Genomic DNA, 14,401 nt, shown 5'->3' on the forward strand with positions numbered 1-14,401 from the left:
AATCCTAAATGGAATATTTTGAATCAACGAAATGAAAAATATTGCAGCTAATCACAACTGAAGAGTTGAATCAATGAGCAATTAGATAAGGAAAACCAATACGACGACAATAAGAAAGCGCGTTGAACGACCAGTAAGAAAAGGCGGTGAAAATTTGTCCCCAAGTAGACCAAATCTACAGTAAGATGGCAAAGTCAAATGCGAAAAACTACTGCCACAGAATAAAAGTAAGCAATCATTCTTAGTTTTGATATAAAATGATGTTTTAATTATTAATCCTTGTACAATTTATTTTCTGAAAAAGGAAAGCAGAAAAAAAGAACATAAAAGACAAATTTATTCTTCCACAAAAAGTAAAAAATAATTCTTTCCACAATCAAGCGCGCATACATCAAGAGCGTCATCTTCTGCCCTAAAAAAATTACAAGATATGCAACGGGATTTTATTTTGGACAGTCTTCAAGTTGAGCAGCGATTGCATCAAATCGAGCAAATATATCATTATTTTCAATGCAAACTGCCATTGCTGGTTCTTTGGTTTGATTTTTCTAAAAATTTATACAAAAAGTAAAAAAATTGAAATGATCTCTAATGCATATAAACTTACAAAATATGGCTTGTCAATATGACAAAATATATTTCCAGGATCTGAAACTGCCCAGTTTGTGATGTCTGCTCCAAGATTGGTGTTATGATCGTTAATGGCAGCTGGGCTTTTGATTAAACGAATGTGCTTTTGCGAACCTCTGCAATCCCCTTTCAGTTTGCTGTCTCTTCTTGACCACACCTTGATGGTTTTTTTCAAAACTTTTACAATCACTTTTTTGTAAATTTCTAAATATTCACTGTAATTAATCATAATTTCCTACATAAACTAAATTTTATGTGATTATATTCCAAATTAATGAAGTCTCCATTTTACTTAAAATATTTTTAATTTAAATTTTAGCATTTCAAAATTTAAATTTATATAGCTCATTTTGTACTTTGCAAAAATTACAGCATTTAACGCTATTCATTTTGCACATGATGAGAGAAACTAATAATTTCATGGTCCACTCATTATTCATCTACTAAAATTACTTGTGCATTACTCTTTTTCTACCATAAATGTAGGCTAAAAAGCATGGAGCAGAATCTTCTAAATAGACAGTTGAAACTCAGCCCATGCTCACCATATTTAGATGTCTCTGATTTACTGTAAATATGAACGGTTACAGGAGCTGCACCATTTTGTGTACGGATTGTCTGTCTTGATGTGAATGGCGGAAGAGTGGGAATTTTTCCTTCTGCCAATTTATTGAAGTATGGCATTGCTGCGGTTTCTGTCTTAGGAATATCGTTATAATATATAACTGGTTGAACAAGTAGTAATGATGCAGCTAAAGAAATAAGAGTCAACAGAAAGAAAATTATAAATCATACCACTATTAATGGTCGAGATGTAGAATTTCAAAATTGAAAAATGGTGGTTACCTTCATATAGCTCTACCCTAAAAACCTTTAAAAAATGAAATTCATATTTTTAGCAATAAAAATATTTTCATGAATTGTAAAAATGATTATGTTATTTGAAGTTAGGTGAGTTCATATTGTTTATTTTCCACATCAGATTATTTTTATTAACAGAAATGATATTCCTGTATTAAATGTTTAATTTTGTTCTTTAATACTAAGTTTGAAAACGGAAAGTTTCTAATTTCAATATATTTGTTGTGTAATGGAAATACAAACCGATAGCATTTATTTGAGATTCAGATATAGTTAGGCAAATTAGTAAATGCCCTCTGGCGTTCTCAGCTACTGGCCAATTGTAGGCTATTTTTGCTGTTGGAAATCCAGGTACGGTATGTACAATCCACGCTGCAGAATCTGTACCAGCAGCATCAGATAGAATTATTATACCTGTAATTTGAATACAGAATTTTATTTAAAATGTCAAGGTTTCCAAAATTATGCTTATTGAATAACCTTTGCTGTTCGATTTTGTCTTTAGATTTGGAACTCCAGGTGGAGCATTGTTGTATGCAAGAAATTTTATATTACCGTTGTTTCCCACGACATGTTCAATTGCTTTTCCAAATGAATGTCCTCCGGCGTTGGTAAATGGCTGTGCTCCGTTATCCCAGGCTCCTGCAGCAGTTGCAAAAATAATTTTTCCATTGGGTTGTGCAGGTGCTTTGTATACAATGGCCCTAAATTGATATGGAGCACTTTATAATTCTTTTGTTCAAAATATCTTTCAATAATTGAACTGAAATTGCATTTTAGTGCATAATTTTTGTAAATTTCAATCACTGATTGCAATTTTGATGTCGAAGCACTATACTTATAAGAAAATAAAGAAACCACGTTTTTTAGACTGATATAAATTTTAGAAGTGATCATTATTCATGTCATCACGCGTTTTATATTATTTAGTTTTCATTTCTGTAAAGCACATATTTCAAAAATCCTATGTTTTTGTTAAATTACATATTCTGAATAAAATTGCTGCTGCTGTCAAATATTTCTTCAAAACATACCAGTCTACGTTTCCATTACCATCTTTATTCTGACATTGTGATGTTTGAGAATGTGATAAATTTGTAAAAAGAAACAGTACAAACAGATGCAAAATTTCCAACATAGCTTACTTATTTAAAGAATCATATTGAAACTGGATTAAAATCTTGTAATTTAAGATCGTAAATGTTTATTCTATCAAACAAATAATAATATTTGCTGAAAATTCACCAATGTTGTGAATTTATGTTTTGCTCAATTCTGAACTTTGCATAAGCAGTCTAATTGTAATAATTTCTTTTTGACAATGTTACCCTTATTTTATTTTTATTTCATGTAATTCAAAATTTTATTGTATTGTAATTATTACATCTTATGTAATTGTTCATTGATAAATAAATAATTTTATAAGCAAGTCCAAAATCTTTTTTGCGTTGCATGTGTAAAATACGCAGTTAAAATATTTTTGCTGAAATGTCTGCCAAAAAAATATCTGATTACTTATTTAGATACTTTACCATCTGCATTCATAAAATTTGATTATAGGCATATAAAACTTGATTTTTCGTTAAAATAGAATTCTTAACTTCTTGAAGTGCTTAATTCCTCGAACTGTATTTAATTTAACATTTTGCATTTAACATTTAATATTGAATTATTATTATTCAATTTGATTTAATTATGAAATTAGATTATTAATATTATTATTATCATTATTATTATTAAATAATTTTAAAATGACAGAAATAAACTTCTTACTGAAACCACAGAATTTTATGGAAACATGATTCTTCAAAAATTTGTTTAATTAATATACTTTCTGCAAATATTATTCTATGGAATAAATATTTGAGAGGGCAAACAGCACGGCTAAAATGATGTTCTCAGTTTAATCAGTGAAAGAATAAATGACGCTTGAAATTTTTAATGTGCTTTCACTGTTTCTTTTCATTAATTTATCGTATTCTCAAACTACAAAATGTCAGAATAGAGTTGGAGGTGCTGAAGCAGACTGGTAAGGTTTCAAAGAGTTCATAAAACCATCAAAATATTTTCCATTTGTTTTGAAAAATTTCATAAAATGAAGGCACATGATTATTTATATCTATATATCTATCTTTATGTCCATTTATTTATAGTTATTCCTACTAGATTTATATCAATATTCATTTCTATTCATTCAAATAAAATTTGCAGCTAGCATTGATAAATCTAACACTATGTGAGGCTCCGAAGGCACCTTTCTTTACTATTCTAGGGCTGCTTATTGTTCATTAAAAAATAACACGTATTAAACATAATTTTATGTCGGCATGACACGTAATAGAAATCATTCAAAAAATTTTTATAAATAAAAAGTATTCATTATAAATTTAGGGCTATAGTATACAAAGCACCTGGGCAAGCTAACGGCAAAATTATCGAAGCAACTGCTGCTGCTCAAGACTGGCAGGACGGAGCACAAGCATTAAACAACCGTGACCAGCATTCATTTGCAAAGGCACTAGAGCATGTGGTGGGAGACAATCAGAATGTAAAATTTCTTGCTTACAATAATGCGCCACCAGGTGTTGGCAATGTAAAAACCAAATCGAACAGCAAAGGTTATTCAACATAATTTCAATAATTTTAGAAATCGTTTACAGCATATCAAGATTCTTTTAATGTTGCATTCATATTGCAGGCGTAATAATACTGTCTACAACCACAGATTCTGCAGCGTGGATTGTACATACCGTACCTGGATTTCCAGCCGCAAAAACAGGCTACAGTTGGCCAGTAGCCGAGAACGCCAGAGGACATTTATTAATTTGTCTAACAATCTCAGAATCGCAAATAAATGCTATCGGTTTGTATTATCATTACTCAGCATATATATTGATATGGAAAACTTTGCATTTTCAAACTTAGCATTAAAGAACAAAATTAAATATCTATAAAATAAATATTTAATATAGGAATACCATTTCTGACAATAATAATAATAATCAGATTTGGGAAATGAGCATCATGAACTCATCTAACTTCAAATAACATAATCATTTTTACAAATCTGTGAAAATATTTTTATTGCGAAAGATACTAATTTTATTTTTACAAAATTTTCATAGTAGAGCTGTATGAAGGTAACCACCACTTTTCAATTTCGAAATTCTAGATCTCGTCCATTAATAGTGGTATGATTCATAATTTTCTTTAGCTGCATCATTACTACTTGTTCAACCACTTATACATTATAACGATATTCCTAAGACAGAAACTGCAGCAATGCCATACTTCAATAAATTGGCAGAAGGAAAAATTCCCACTCTTCCGCCATTCACATCAAGACAGACAATCCGTACACAAAATGGTGCAGCTCCTGTAACCGTTCATATTTACAGTAAATCAGAGACATCTAAATATGGTGAGCATGAGCTGAGTTTCAACTGTCTATTTAGAATATTCTGCTCAAAGCTTTTTAGAACATTTATGGTAGGAAAAGAGTAATGCACAAGTAATTTTAGTAGATGAATAATGAGTGGACCGTGAAATCATTAGTTTTTCTCATAATGTGCAAAATGAATAGCTTTCAAAGCTATAATTTTTGCAAAGTACAAAATTAGCTAAAACTAATTGAAAATTTCAAATGCTATAATTTAAATTCAATATATTTTAAGCAAAATAGGAGCTTCATTAATTTGGAATGTGATCATATGAAATTTAGTTTATAGAGGTAATTATAATTAATATCGTGGATTTTTAGAAATTTACAAAAAAGTGATTGTAAAAGTTTTGAAAAAAACGATCAAAGTGTGGTCAAGAAGAGACCGCATACTGAAAGGGGATTGCAGAGGTTTGCAAAGGCACATTCGTTTAATCAAAAGCCCAGCTGCCATTAACGGTCATAACACGAATCTTGAATCAGACATCACAAACTGGGCAGTTTCAGATCCTGGAAATATATTTTGTCATATTGACAAGCCATATTTTGTAAGTTCATATGCATTAGATATCATTTCAATTTTTCAATTTTTTCTATAATTTAGAAAAATCAAACCAGAGAACCAGCGATGGCAATTTGCATTGACAACGTTAATATATTTACTCGATTTGATGCAATCGCTGCTCAACTTGACGATTGTCCAAAATAAAGTTTCATAGTATTTTCCCACTTTAATATTTTGTTTAAGCAAGTTGCACCGATGAATCAGATATTTACGCGTTAGATTATATCAATCAGAATTTTGTTCTTTTTATGGAAGAGCTCATGATTACCATGGAAATGATAATGGAAAAGCCAATTGAAGCAGAGGGTTTGGATTTGTTTCATTGAAGAAATTTCTTCATAATTGTTTTTCTTTTTCTTATTTCAGCAATCTGTTTAAAATTCGAATAATATTGAGCAACTGATTGGCCTCAGTTTAATTAGTTTTTGCCCCTTTTTTTATAAACAGAAAAAAGCCATAAATCTGATACGAGAACTAATCGAATTCCAAAAGTGTTAAGATTTTACTACGTCCAACGGTGTTAATTTTTTTGAAAAGTGAATTATGAGGAATAATAATCTGTAAAACACTGAATACATAATTTGCATTGAAAGTGTATCCCCAGTTATAATTTTCCATATTTGATCGGTTTCATTTTGCTTGTATAGTACAATTTAAACTTCGTTATTGCTATCTTCCTGTTACACCGATATAATATGTGGCGATAGTTTTGAAATCATATGAATTTTAAATGTAGGAGATGTCTGTGTACATAATATAAGCCTGTTGCATGGTGATCTTTGTAATTATTTAACAATATGTTTATATAATAATTATATTCCACAATGGATTAATTTCAGATGTAACGTTAATTTCTATTACAAAAACAAGAAGTTTGGATGAACTACAGTTGATACATGTAATCCTACATGAATACGACTGAAATGCGCAAGTAGCAATCTGAAGCACGTGCATTAATAAAATCTCAGTCCTAGTTTTTCATTTTTATTTTTGTTAATTTCACAATAAACAAGACTTATTTTTATTGAAATAAACGTAATGATCACGCGTACGTATTGTCTATTTAAATAATTTGATAAGGACAACGCAATCGCTCAAATGAGAATAGAAAGTAAATATTAACTAATTTGCTTTTAACACTAAATATTTGTAAACATCATCAAACAGTGTGGTTATAGAATTATCTAAAATACCATGATCAATTTTGAAATTTAGTCAGGTTATTGAAAAAATTTCTTGCAATTCTTATAAAAATGAGGTGAAGCATCAACTTAGTACATATTAATCATTTTCTAATTTATCATTTTTACTAAAAATTGCAACAAAGAAAATATTTTTTTAGCTCAATTTATCGTTGTGTACCACAGGTTGATATGTCATAGCAAGTATCCCTATCATCAATCAATAAGATGCTATCAATCATAGAAAAAGTAACGCACACGCGAGAAAGCACCAAATGTAAACTTGTGACGGTGAGAGCTTGGGGGATAGTATGCGAGGCGTGATAAATAATATGTATATGTGAGTGCGTGGATCGATTTTTTGCGATATTATATATTCCGTCAAATAAACATTGCTTAAAATTTGACTTCACTTCTTCATATAAAGCATGCAGTAACTTTTTTGATTTATTTTTCATCGAAATGAACGATTTCATGTATTTAAGTAAAGTTTATATATGCATTTCAAATTATACTTTCTTTGATACATATGTAAGCAATATTTTTTTCTCTCATTTGCCTCAAATTTGAATGGACCAAATTTACATTTCCATATAATTTGTTGGACTTTTTAATGTATGATTCAGTTTATTAATTAGATTAGTCATTCTTTTACTTACAGAATCGTATGCATTTTATGCATTTGTCTTTAACTGATATAAAATGCAGTTAACACAAAAAAATCATGCGGAAATAATCTGCAGAATAAATATAAAAATATCACAATGCAAGAAAGAAAGCTAAAAAAATATCAACAATCACAAATTCACTAGCTGCCGAGTTAAATAGAGAACATTGTTCGCTGAAAAACAAAGGAGTAGATTAACGCATTAGTTCCAATTTTCTCTTCATTCTACCTTTATTATGCGTACTTATTTTTGAATTTAATAATATGCAGCAATCCATTAGATATACGGAGAAATTTGCGTATTTTCATTTCAAAGGTAATTTGTAATTTAACCTTATGTGCATTGCAGCTTGACTTTTACTGTTGGTGGATTGTTTGCTTGCAGCTTGTACTCATCGCTATTGACAACTGTGATCAATTTTTAAAAACATTAAAGAATTTAATGTGATGCATATTTTTAAATCTTATTCTGGTAATTCTTAATATTCTGATTGACCTTCTATAATGATTGCGTCAATTAATGAAGAATGTCATGTAAATTCAAATTCATATGATAATTTATGACAGTTTCATCAAGTGATTATTAAAGAATATGCTCAAACTATCATTGCAGTCAATTTCAGAATAAATACATATTCGAATTCTCCATTTTTTAAATATCGTTAATAATATGTTCCAAGTAATTGTTTTCAAAAATATTATTTCATTGCACATTCAAAATTTTGAGTAACATCTATAAAGTGCTTTACGATGAATTGCATTTTAGGACTGCTGTTGATACCAAAAGCAGCTCTTATATATTTCTAAAAACCATTTGCAAAATATTTCCCAAACATATTGAGATATCAAAGTAAACTTCAATAAATTAAAAATAAAAATATTCGTAATTCTTCATTTAATTTTTGTGCTTTTTCAATATAGCGCAGTAAAATGACATGTATTTATTTCAATTTTCTAATAATTAAGATGTTGAATTTTCTTTTGTTTCAAATGAAGATATCCTTACATTAGTAGCCAGTTGTTTAAAGAGAAGATGCAAAGAACATTGGTAACAGTTCGAAGAATTAAGCACTACAAAAATATGGATTTTACTTTAATGCAAAATCCAGTTTTTTTAGCTTATAAGCAAACTTTATGAATCAAATGGTAAAGCATCTAAACAAGTAATCAGATATTTTTTTTCAGTAAACATATAACGATTTTAAATGCGTATTTTAAACTTGCAACGCAGAAAACAGTTTTGGATTTGCATATAAAGTTGTTCATTTATCAATGAGCAATTAAATGAGTTGTAATAATTGCAATGCAACAAAATTATAAATAATATAAAATAAACCTAAACCAAATAAAAGTCAAAACAAAATTGCTGTGATTAGATTGATTATTTATAATTCACCATTGAGTAGAACTTTGATCCACAACATTGGTGAATTTTCAGCAAATATTGCTAGTTGTTCGATTAAATAAACACTTATGATTTTAAATTGCAAGATTATAATCCAATCTCAAATTCAGTCTGTAAATAAAAGCGATGCTGAAAATTTTGCATCTGCTTGCAGTGTTTCTTTTCACAGATTTATCACAATCTCAAATATCAAAATGTCGGAATAGAGATGGTACTGATAACGTAGACTGGTATGTTTTGAAACAACTTATGATTTTAGCAAATATTTTATCCAGAATATGTAATTTAACAAAAACATAGGGTTTCCTGAAAAATCTGCTTGACAAAAATGAAAACCAATAATATAACACGCCCGTTGACCATGCATAATAATTATTTCTAGAATTTCTATCTGTCCCAAAAACGTTGCTTCTTTATCTTCTTATAGCTACAATGCTTTGACATCAAAATTGCAATCAGTGTTTGACATTTACAGAAATTATGCAATAAAATGCAATTTCAATTCAAACTTAAGAATAAACATAATAAAATTATTGAAAAATATTTTACACAAAAGAATCATAAAGTTATCCATATCAATTTAGGACCATTGTATACAAAGCACCTGGACAACCTAATGGGAAAATTATTCTAGCAACTGCTGCAGCATCCTGGGATGACGGAGCACAAGCATTAAGCAGTGATAACGGGCATTCATTTGCATCGGCATTACAGCATGTAGTGAGAGACAATGGCAATATAAAATTTCTCGCTTACAATAATGCGCCACCAGGTGTTGCCAATGTAAAAACCAAATCAAACAGCAAAGGTTATTCAACATAATTTTAATAATTTTAGAAATCTTTTACAGCATAACAAGATTCTTTTAATGTTGCATTCATATTGCAGGTGTAATAATACTGGCCACCAATGCAGATTCTGCAGCGTGGATTGTACATACCGTACCTGGATTTCCAGCCGCAAAAACAGGCTACAGTTGGCCAGTAGCTGAGAACGCCAGAGGACATTTGCTAATTTGTCTAACAATCCTAGAATCGCAAATAAATGCTATCGGTTTGTATTTTCATTACTCAGCGAATATATTGATATGGAAAGCTTTCCATTTTCAAACTTAGCATTAAAGAACAAAATTAAATATCTATAAAATAAATATTTAATATAGGAATACCATTTCTGACAATAATAATAATAATCAGATTTGGGAAATGAGCATCATGAACTCATCTAACTTCAAATAACATAATCATTTTTACAAATCTGTGAAAATATTTTTATTGCTAAAGATATTAATTTTATTTTTACAAAATTTTCATGGTAGAGCTGTATGAAGGTAACCGCCACTTTTCAATTTCGAAATTCTAGATCTCGTCCATTAATAGTGGTATGATTCATAATTTTCTTTAGCTGCATCATTACTACTTGTTCAACCACTTATACATTATAACGATATTCCTAAGACAGAAACTGCAGCAATGCCATACTTCAATAAATTGGCAGAAGGAAAAATTCCCACTCTTCCGCCATTCACATCAAGACAGACAATCCGTACACAAAATGGTGCAGCTCCTGTAACCGTTCATATTTACAGTAAATCAGAGACATCTAAATATGGTGAGCATGAGCTGAGTTTCAACTGTCTATTTAGAATATTCTGCTCAAAGCTTTTTAGAACATTTATGGTAGGAAAAGAGTAATGCACAAGTAATTTTAGTAGATGAATAATGAGTGGACCGTGAAATCATTAGTTTTTCTCATAATGTGCAAAATGAATAGCGTTCAAAGCTATAATTTTTGCAAAGTACAAAATTAGCTAAAACTAATTGAAAATTTCAAATGCTATAATTTTAATTCAGTATATTTTAAGCAAAATAGGAACTTCATTCATTTGAAATGTGATCACATGAAACTTAGTTTATGTAGAAAATTATCATTAATTACAGTGAATGTTTAGAAATTTACAAAAAAGTGATTGTAAAAGTTTTGAAAAAAACAATCAAGGTGTGGTCAAGAAGAGACAGTAAACTGAAAGGGGATTGCAGAGGTTCTCAAAGGCACATTCGTTTAATCAAAAGCCCAGCTGCCATTAACGGTCATAACACGAATCTTGAATCAGACATCACAAACTGGGCAGTTTCAGATCCTGGAAATATATTTTGTCATATTGACAAGCCATATTTCGTAAGTTTACATGCTTTAGATATCATTTGAATTTTTTTACTTTTTGTATAAATTTTTAGAAAAATCAAACCAGAGAACCAGCGATGGCAGTTTGCATTGACAATATTAATATATTTGCTCGATTTGATGCAATCGCTGCTCAACTCGAAGATTGTCCAAAATAAAATCCTGTTGCATACCTTGTAATTTTTTGTTTAGGATGAAAAATGTTGACGCTCTTGATGCTTGCGCGTTTGATTGTGGAAATAATTATTTTTTACTTTTTGTGATGAAAATAAATTTCCCTTTCATGTTCTTCCTTTTGTGCTTTCCTCTTTCAAAAAGTAAATTGTACAGGGATTCATAATTAAAACATTATTTTATACCGGAAGTGAGCATTATTGCTTTCTTTTATTCTGTGGCAGCTGCTTTTCAGATGTGAGTTTGCCGTCTGATTATAATATAAACGTTTAGTAAGAGGCAGAAAAACGTTTTCCCTTTGCATATAAAGTAATCTATTTATTAATGGACAATTTTAGATGTGGTACACACGCGCACACACACACACACACACACACATGTACATGTAATATAAATTATGAATAATAAGAAGTGAAACTGCATAAATGAGAATCACCTTGTTTAAAATAAAATTAAATGTAATTCAAATAAAATTGTGATTAAATTGCTTACTTTTATTTCTACATTGAGCAAAATTTAAATTAACAACAGTGGTGAATTTTCTGCAAATTCTATTGAGTTGGCTCAATGGGATAAACATCTGCGTTCTTAAAGAGCATGATATAAATGCTAGTATAAATCTGTTCGACTACGAAGAAAAGATGTTAAAATTTTCCGAGCTGCTTGCCCCGTTTTTCTTCATAAAATTTTCACATTTTCAAACCTCAAAATGTCAGAATAAGCCAGGTAATGCTGCGGCAGACTGGTAAGTTCTGAAACAATTTTTGGCAGAAGCAGAATATTTTATGCAGCTGTTCTAAAATATGTTATAGAGCGAAAACGTGCATATGTTACTTAAAAATGAAAAATAATAACATTACATATCTGTTTACCATACATAATAATCATTTTTGTAATTTTAGTCATTTAAAAAATGTTATTTTTGCATTGTTAGTGATTGCATATAAGTGCTTCTGCATGAAAGTGTTTATCAGCATTTTATATTTTTAAAAAATATATAATGAAACGCAATTTTGACTTGATATATAAGTTTTAGCATGATGAAAATCACTGGTAGATACTTCGGAAAAAAATTATGTAGTGATGAGTACAAATTTAGGGCTATAGTATACAAAGCACCTGGTCAAGATACCGGCAAAATTATTTTTGCAACTGCAGCAGGATCCTGGGATGACGGAGCAAGTGCATTTACTAACAATGGCGGGCATTCATTTGCAAAAACATTAGAAGATGTCGTAAGAAACCATATCAATATAAAATTTCTTGCTTACAACAATGCGCCACTTGGTGTTCCCAATGTAAATACCAAATCGAACAGCAAAAGTTATTCAATATAATTTTAATGGTTTAATAAATCTTTCATAGCATACTTAGATTCTTTTAACGTGCATTTATGCTGCAGGAGTAATAATACTGTCTACTGCTGCCGATTCCGCAGCGTGGAGTGTACATACTGTGCCAGGATTTCCAACAGCAAGAACCCCTTACAGTTGGCCAGCAGCTGAGAACGCCAGAGGACATTTACTAATTCGTCTAACAATCTCAGAATCGCAAATAAATGTCATTGGTCTGTATTTCAATAACTGAAGTGATTATGCCTGATTTCAGGTAGTTTCATATTTCAGAACATTAGAGATGCGATAAAATTAAAGATTTTATAAAGGAATGTAACTGCTATAGAGAAATAGCATAAAATGGACAAGAAGCAGATAATAATTCATATAAATTATTGCTAAAGTAATATATGTTGGATAATTATGCATTATCTACTATATGAAATTGAATTCCATTTTAGAAAACATTCAGTGGTAGAGCTGTACATAGCTAACTTTTCTTTTCCCCAGTATAATGATCTTTTCGTTTAATAGGGAAATTGTTTAAAATTTTGTCTTTGATCAGTATTATTCTTTAGCGCGTCCCTGCTACTCGTTCAACCTATGGTGCACTATAATAATATCCCTGAAACAGAAACTGCAGGAATGCCATACTTCAATAAGCTAGCAGGAGGAAAAATTCCTACTCTGCCGCCGTTTACCTCAAGGCGATCATTCGTACGGAAAATGCAAGAAGTCCTGTAGCAGTTCATATTTACAGCAAATCATAGTCTTCAAAATACGGTGAGCATAAATAATAAATGTTGAAGGTTTTGACACATATTAAATTTTATGTATGCATTTTATATGTTATAAAGTGAAAGAGTAAATTAGAATGAACAAGCGGGTGGTACAACCATGAAAAGTTGATGAAATTTTTAGCTGTCACTTTTTTTGTACAAACGTAGATAAGCAGTGATATGATATTTAATACCTTCCCTGAAGTTTAAAATAAGTTACACAAACTGAAGTTTTAAATGCTGAAATGTAATTTGTTCTGAACAGAATACAAACTTCATTGCTTAGAAAAATAATTACATGAAATATACTTTCTGAAAATAATCACGATTAATTAAAGTGAATGCTTAGAAATTTACAAAAAAGTCATTGTGAATGTTTTGAAAAAAACGATCAAGGTATGGTCAAGAAGAGACAGTATTCTGAAAGAGGATTGCAGAGGTTCACAAAGGCACATTCGTTTAATTAAAAGTCCAGCTGCCATTGACGGTCATAACACCAATCTTGAAGCAGATATTACAAACTGGGCTGTTTCTGATCCTGGAAATATATTTTGTCATATTGACAAACCATATTTTGTAAGTTTATTTGCATTTGGTTATATTTCACTTTTTACTTTTTGAATAATTTAGAGAAATCAAACCAGAGAACCAGCAATGGCAGTTTGTATTGAAAATAATGATATTTTTGCTAGGTTTAATGAAATTGCAGCGCAAGTTGAAGATTGTCCACTAACTATGAAATCCCATAACATATTCTTTTATCTTTTGTTTAATCGTGTAAGGTTTGATAGTTTTGGTGTTTTAGCTACTGATCATTTTCATTTTAGAGGAAAATAAATTTTGCATTTGTTTTGCTTTGTTCTGATTTATTGCATTTTTGTAAACAATTTTTTGGCATTAATAAATGAAAATGTCGGTTTTACTTCGGTTGAATATTCTCACTTTGTTTAAATATTTTGAGCAGTCTATTGCATAAATATTTCTGGTGTGGTTGTGACGACATCGATGTGCAGTAGATTTTAAAAAATTAGTTTTTTAATTTATATTCAATTTCACGAAGTTGATTGTTTTGTAATAATCGAATAAATATTCTAAAGAATTTGTAAGCTACCTAACAAAGCGACGTATTTTTTATCCATGTATATATATATTTGAAACTGCTTCTGAATTTTGATGCGTTGG

The 14,401-nt window shown here is 30.0% G+C and overlaps 4 protein-coding genes across 4 annotated transcripts; 3 read left to right on the plus strand and 1 right to left on the minus strand.

The window, feature by feature from the left end:
* Positions 1-443: 443 nt before the first annotated feature.
* Tsp_07450 (deoxyribonuclease II family protein) lies at positions 444-2,629 on the minus strand. The gene is made up of 6 exons (XM_003381710.1): positions 2,526-2,629; positions 1,972-2,195; positions 1,735-1,905; positions 1,106-1,382; positions 608-845; positions 444-548 (listed from the first exon to the last, which is right to left on the minus strand). Exons 1-6 carry the CDS (start codon positions 2,627-2,629, stop codon positions 444-446), a joined length of 1,119 nt encoding a protein of 372 aa, XP_003381758.1.
* Positions 2,630-3,432: 803 nt separating this feature from the next.
* On the plus strand, positions 3,433-5,639 carry Tsp_07449 (deoxyribonuclease II family protein). The gene is made up of 8 exons (XM_003381711.1): positions 3,433-3,520; positions 3,703-3,727; positions 3,883-4,109; positions 4,190-4,354; positions 4,617-4,631; positions 4,706-4,888; positions 5,252-5,478; positions 5,535-5,639. The coding sequence occupies exons 1-8, from the start codon at positions 3,433-3,435 to the stop codon at positions 5,637-5,639; spliced, it is 1,035 nt and encodes a 344-aa protein (XP_003381759.1).
* Positions 5,640-8,874: 3,235 nt separating this feature from the next.
* On the plus strand, positions 8,875-11,090 carry Tsp_07448 (deoxyribonuclease II family protein). Its single transcript, XM_003381712.1, has 6 exons — positions 8,875-8,978; positions 9,333-9,556; positions 9,637-9,801; positions 10,153-10,438; positions 10,689-10,926; positions 10,986-11,090. Exons 1-6 carry the CDS (start codon positions 8,875-8,877, stop codon positions 11,088-11,090), a joined length of 1,122 nt encoding a protein of 373 aa, XP_003381760.1.
* Positions 11,091-11,747: 657 nt separating this feature from the next.
* Positions 11,748-14,235, plus strand: Tsp_07447 (deoxyribonuclease II family protein). The gene is made up of 7 exons (XM_003381713.1): positions 11,748-11,776; positions 12,143-12,404; positions 12,481-12,677; positions 13,019-13,180; positions 13,657-13,795; positions 13,850-14,001; positions 14,181-14,235. Exons 1-7 carry the CDS (start codon positions 11,748-11,750, stop codon positions 14,233-14,235), a joined length of 996 nt encoding a protein of 331 aa, XP_003381761.1.
* The last annotated feature ends 166 nt before the right edge of the window (positions 14,236-14,401 follow it).

Source organism: Trichinella spiralis, assembly GCF_000181795.1.
Source record: "Trichinella spiralis strain ISS 195 chromosome Unknown Scfld1, whole genome shotgun sequence".
Lineage (NCBI taxonomy): Eukaryota > Metazoa > Nematoda > Enoplea > Trichinellida > Trichinellidae > Trichinella > Trichinella spiralis.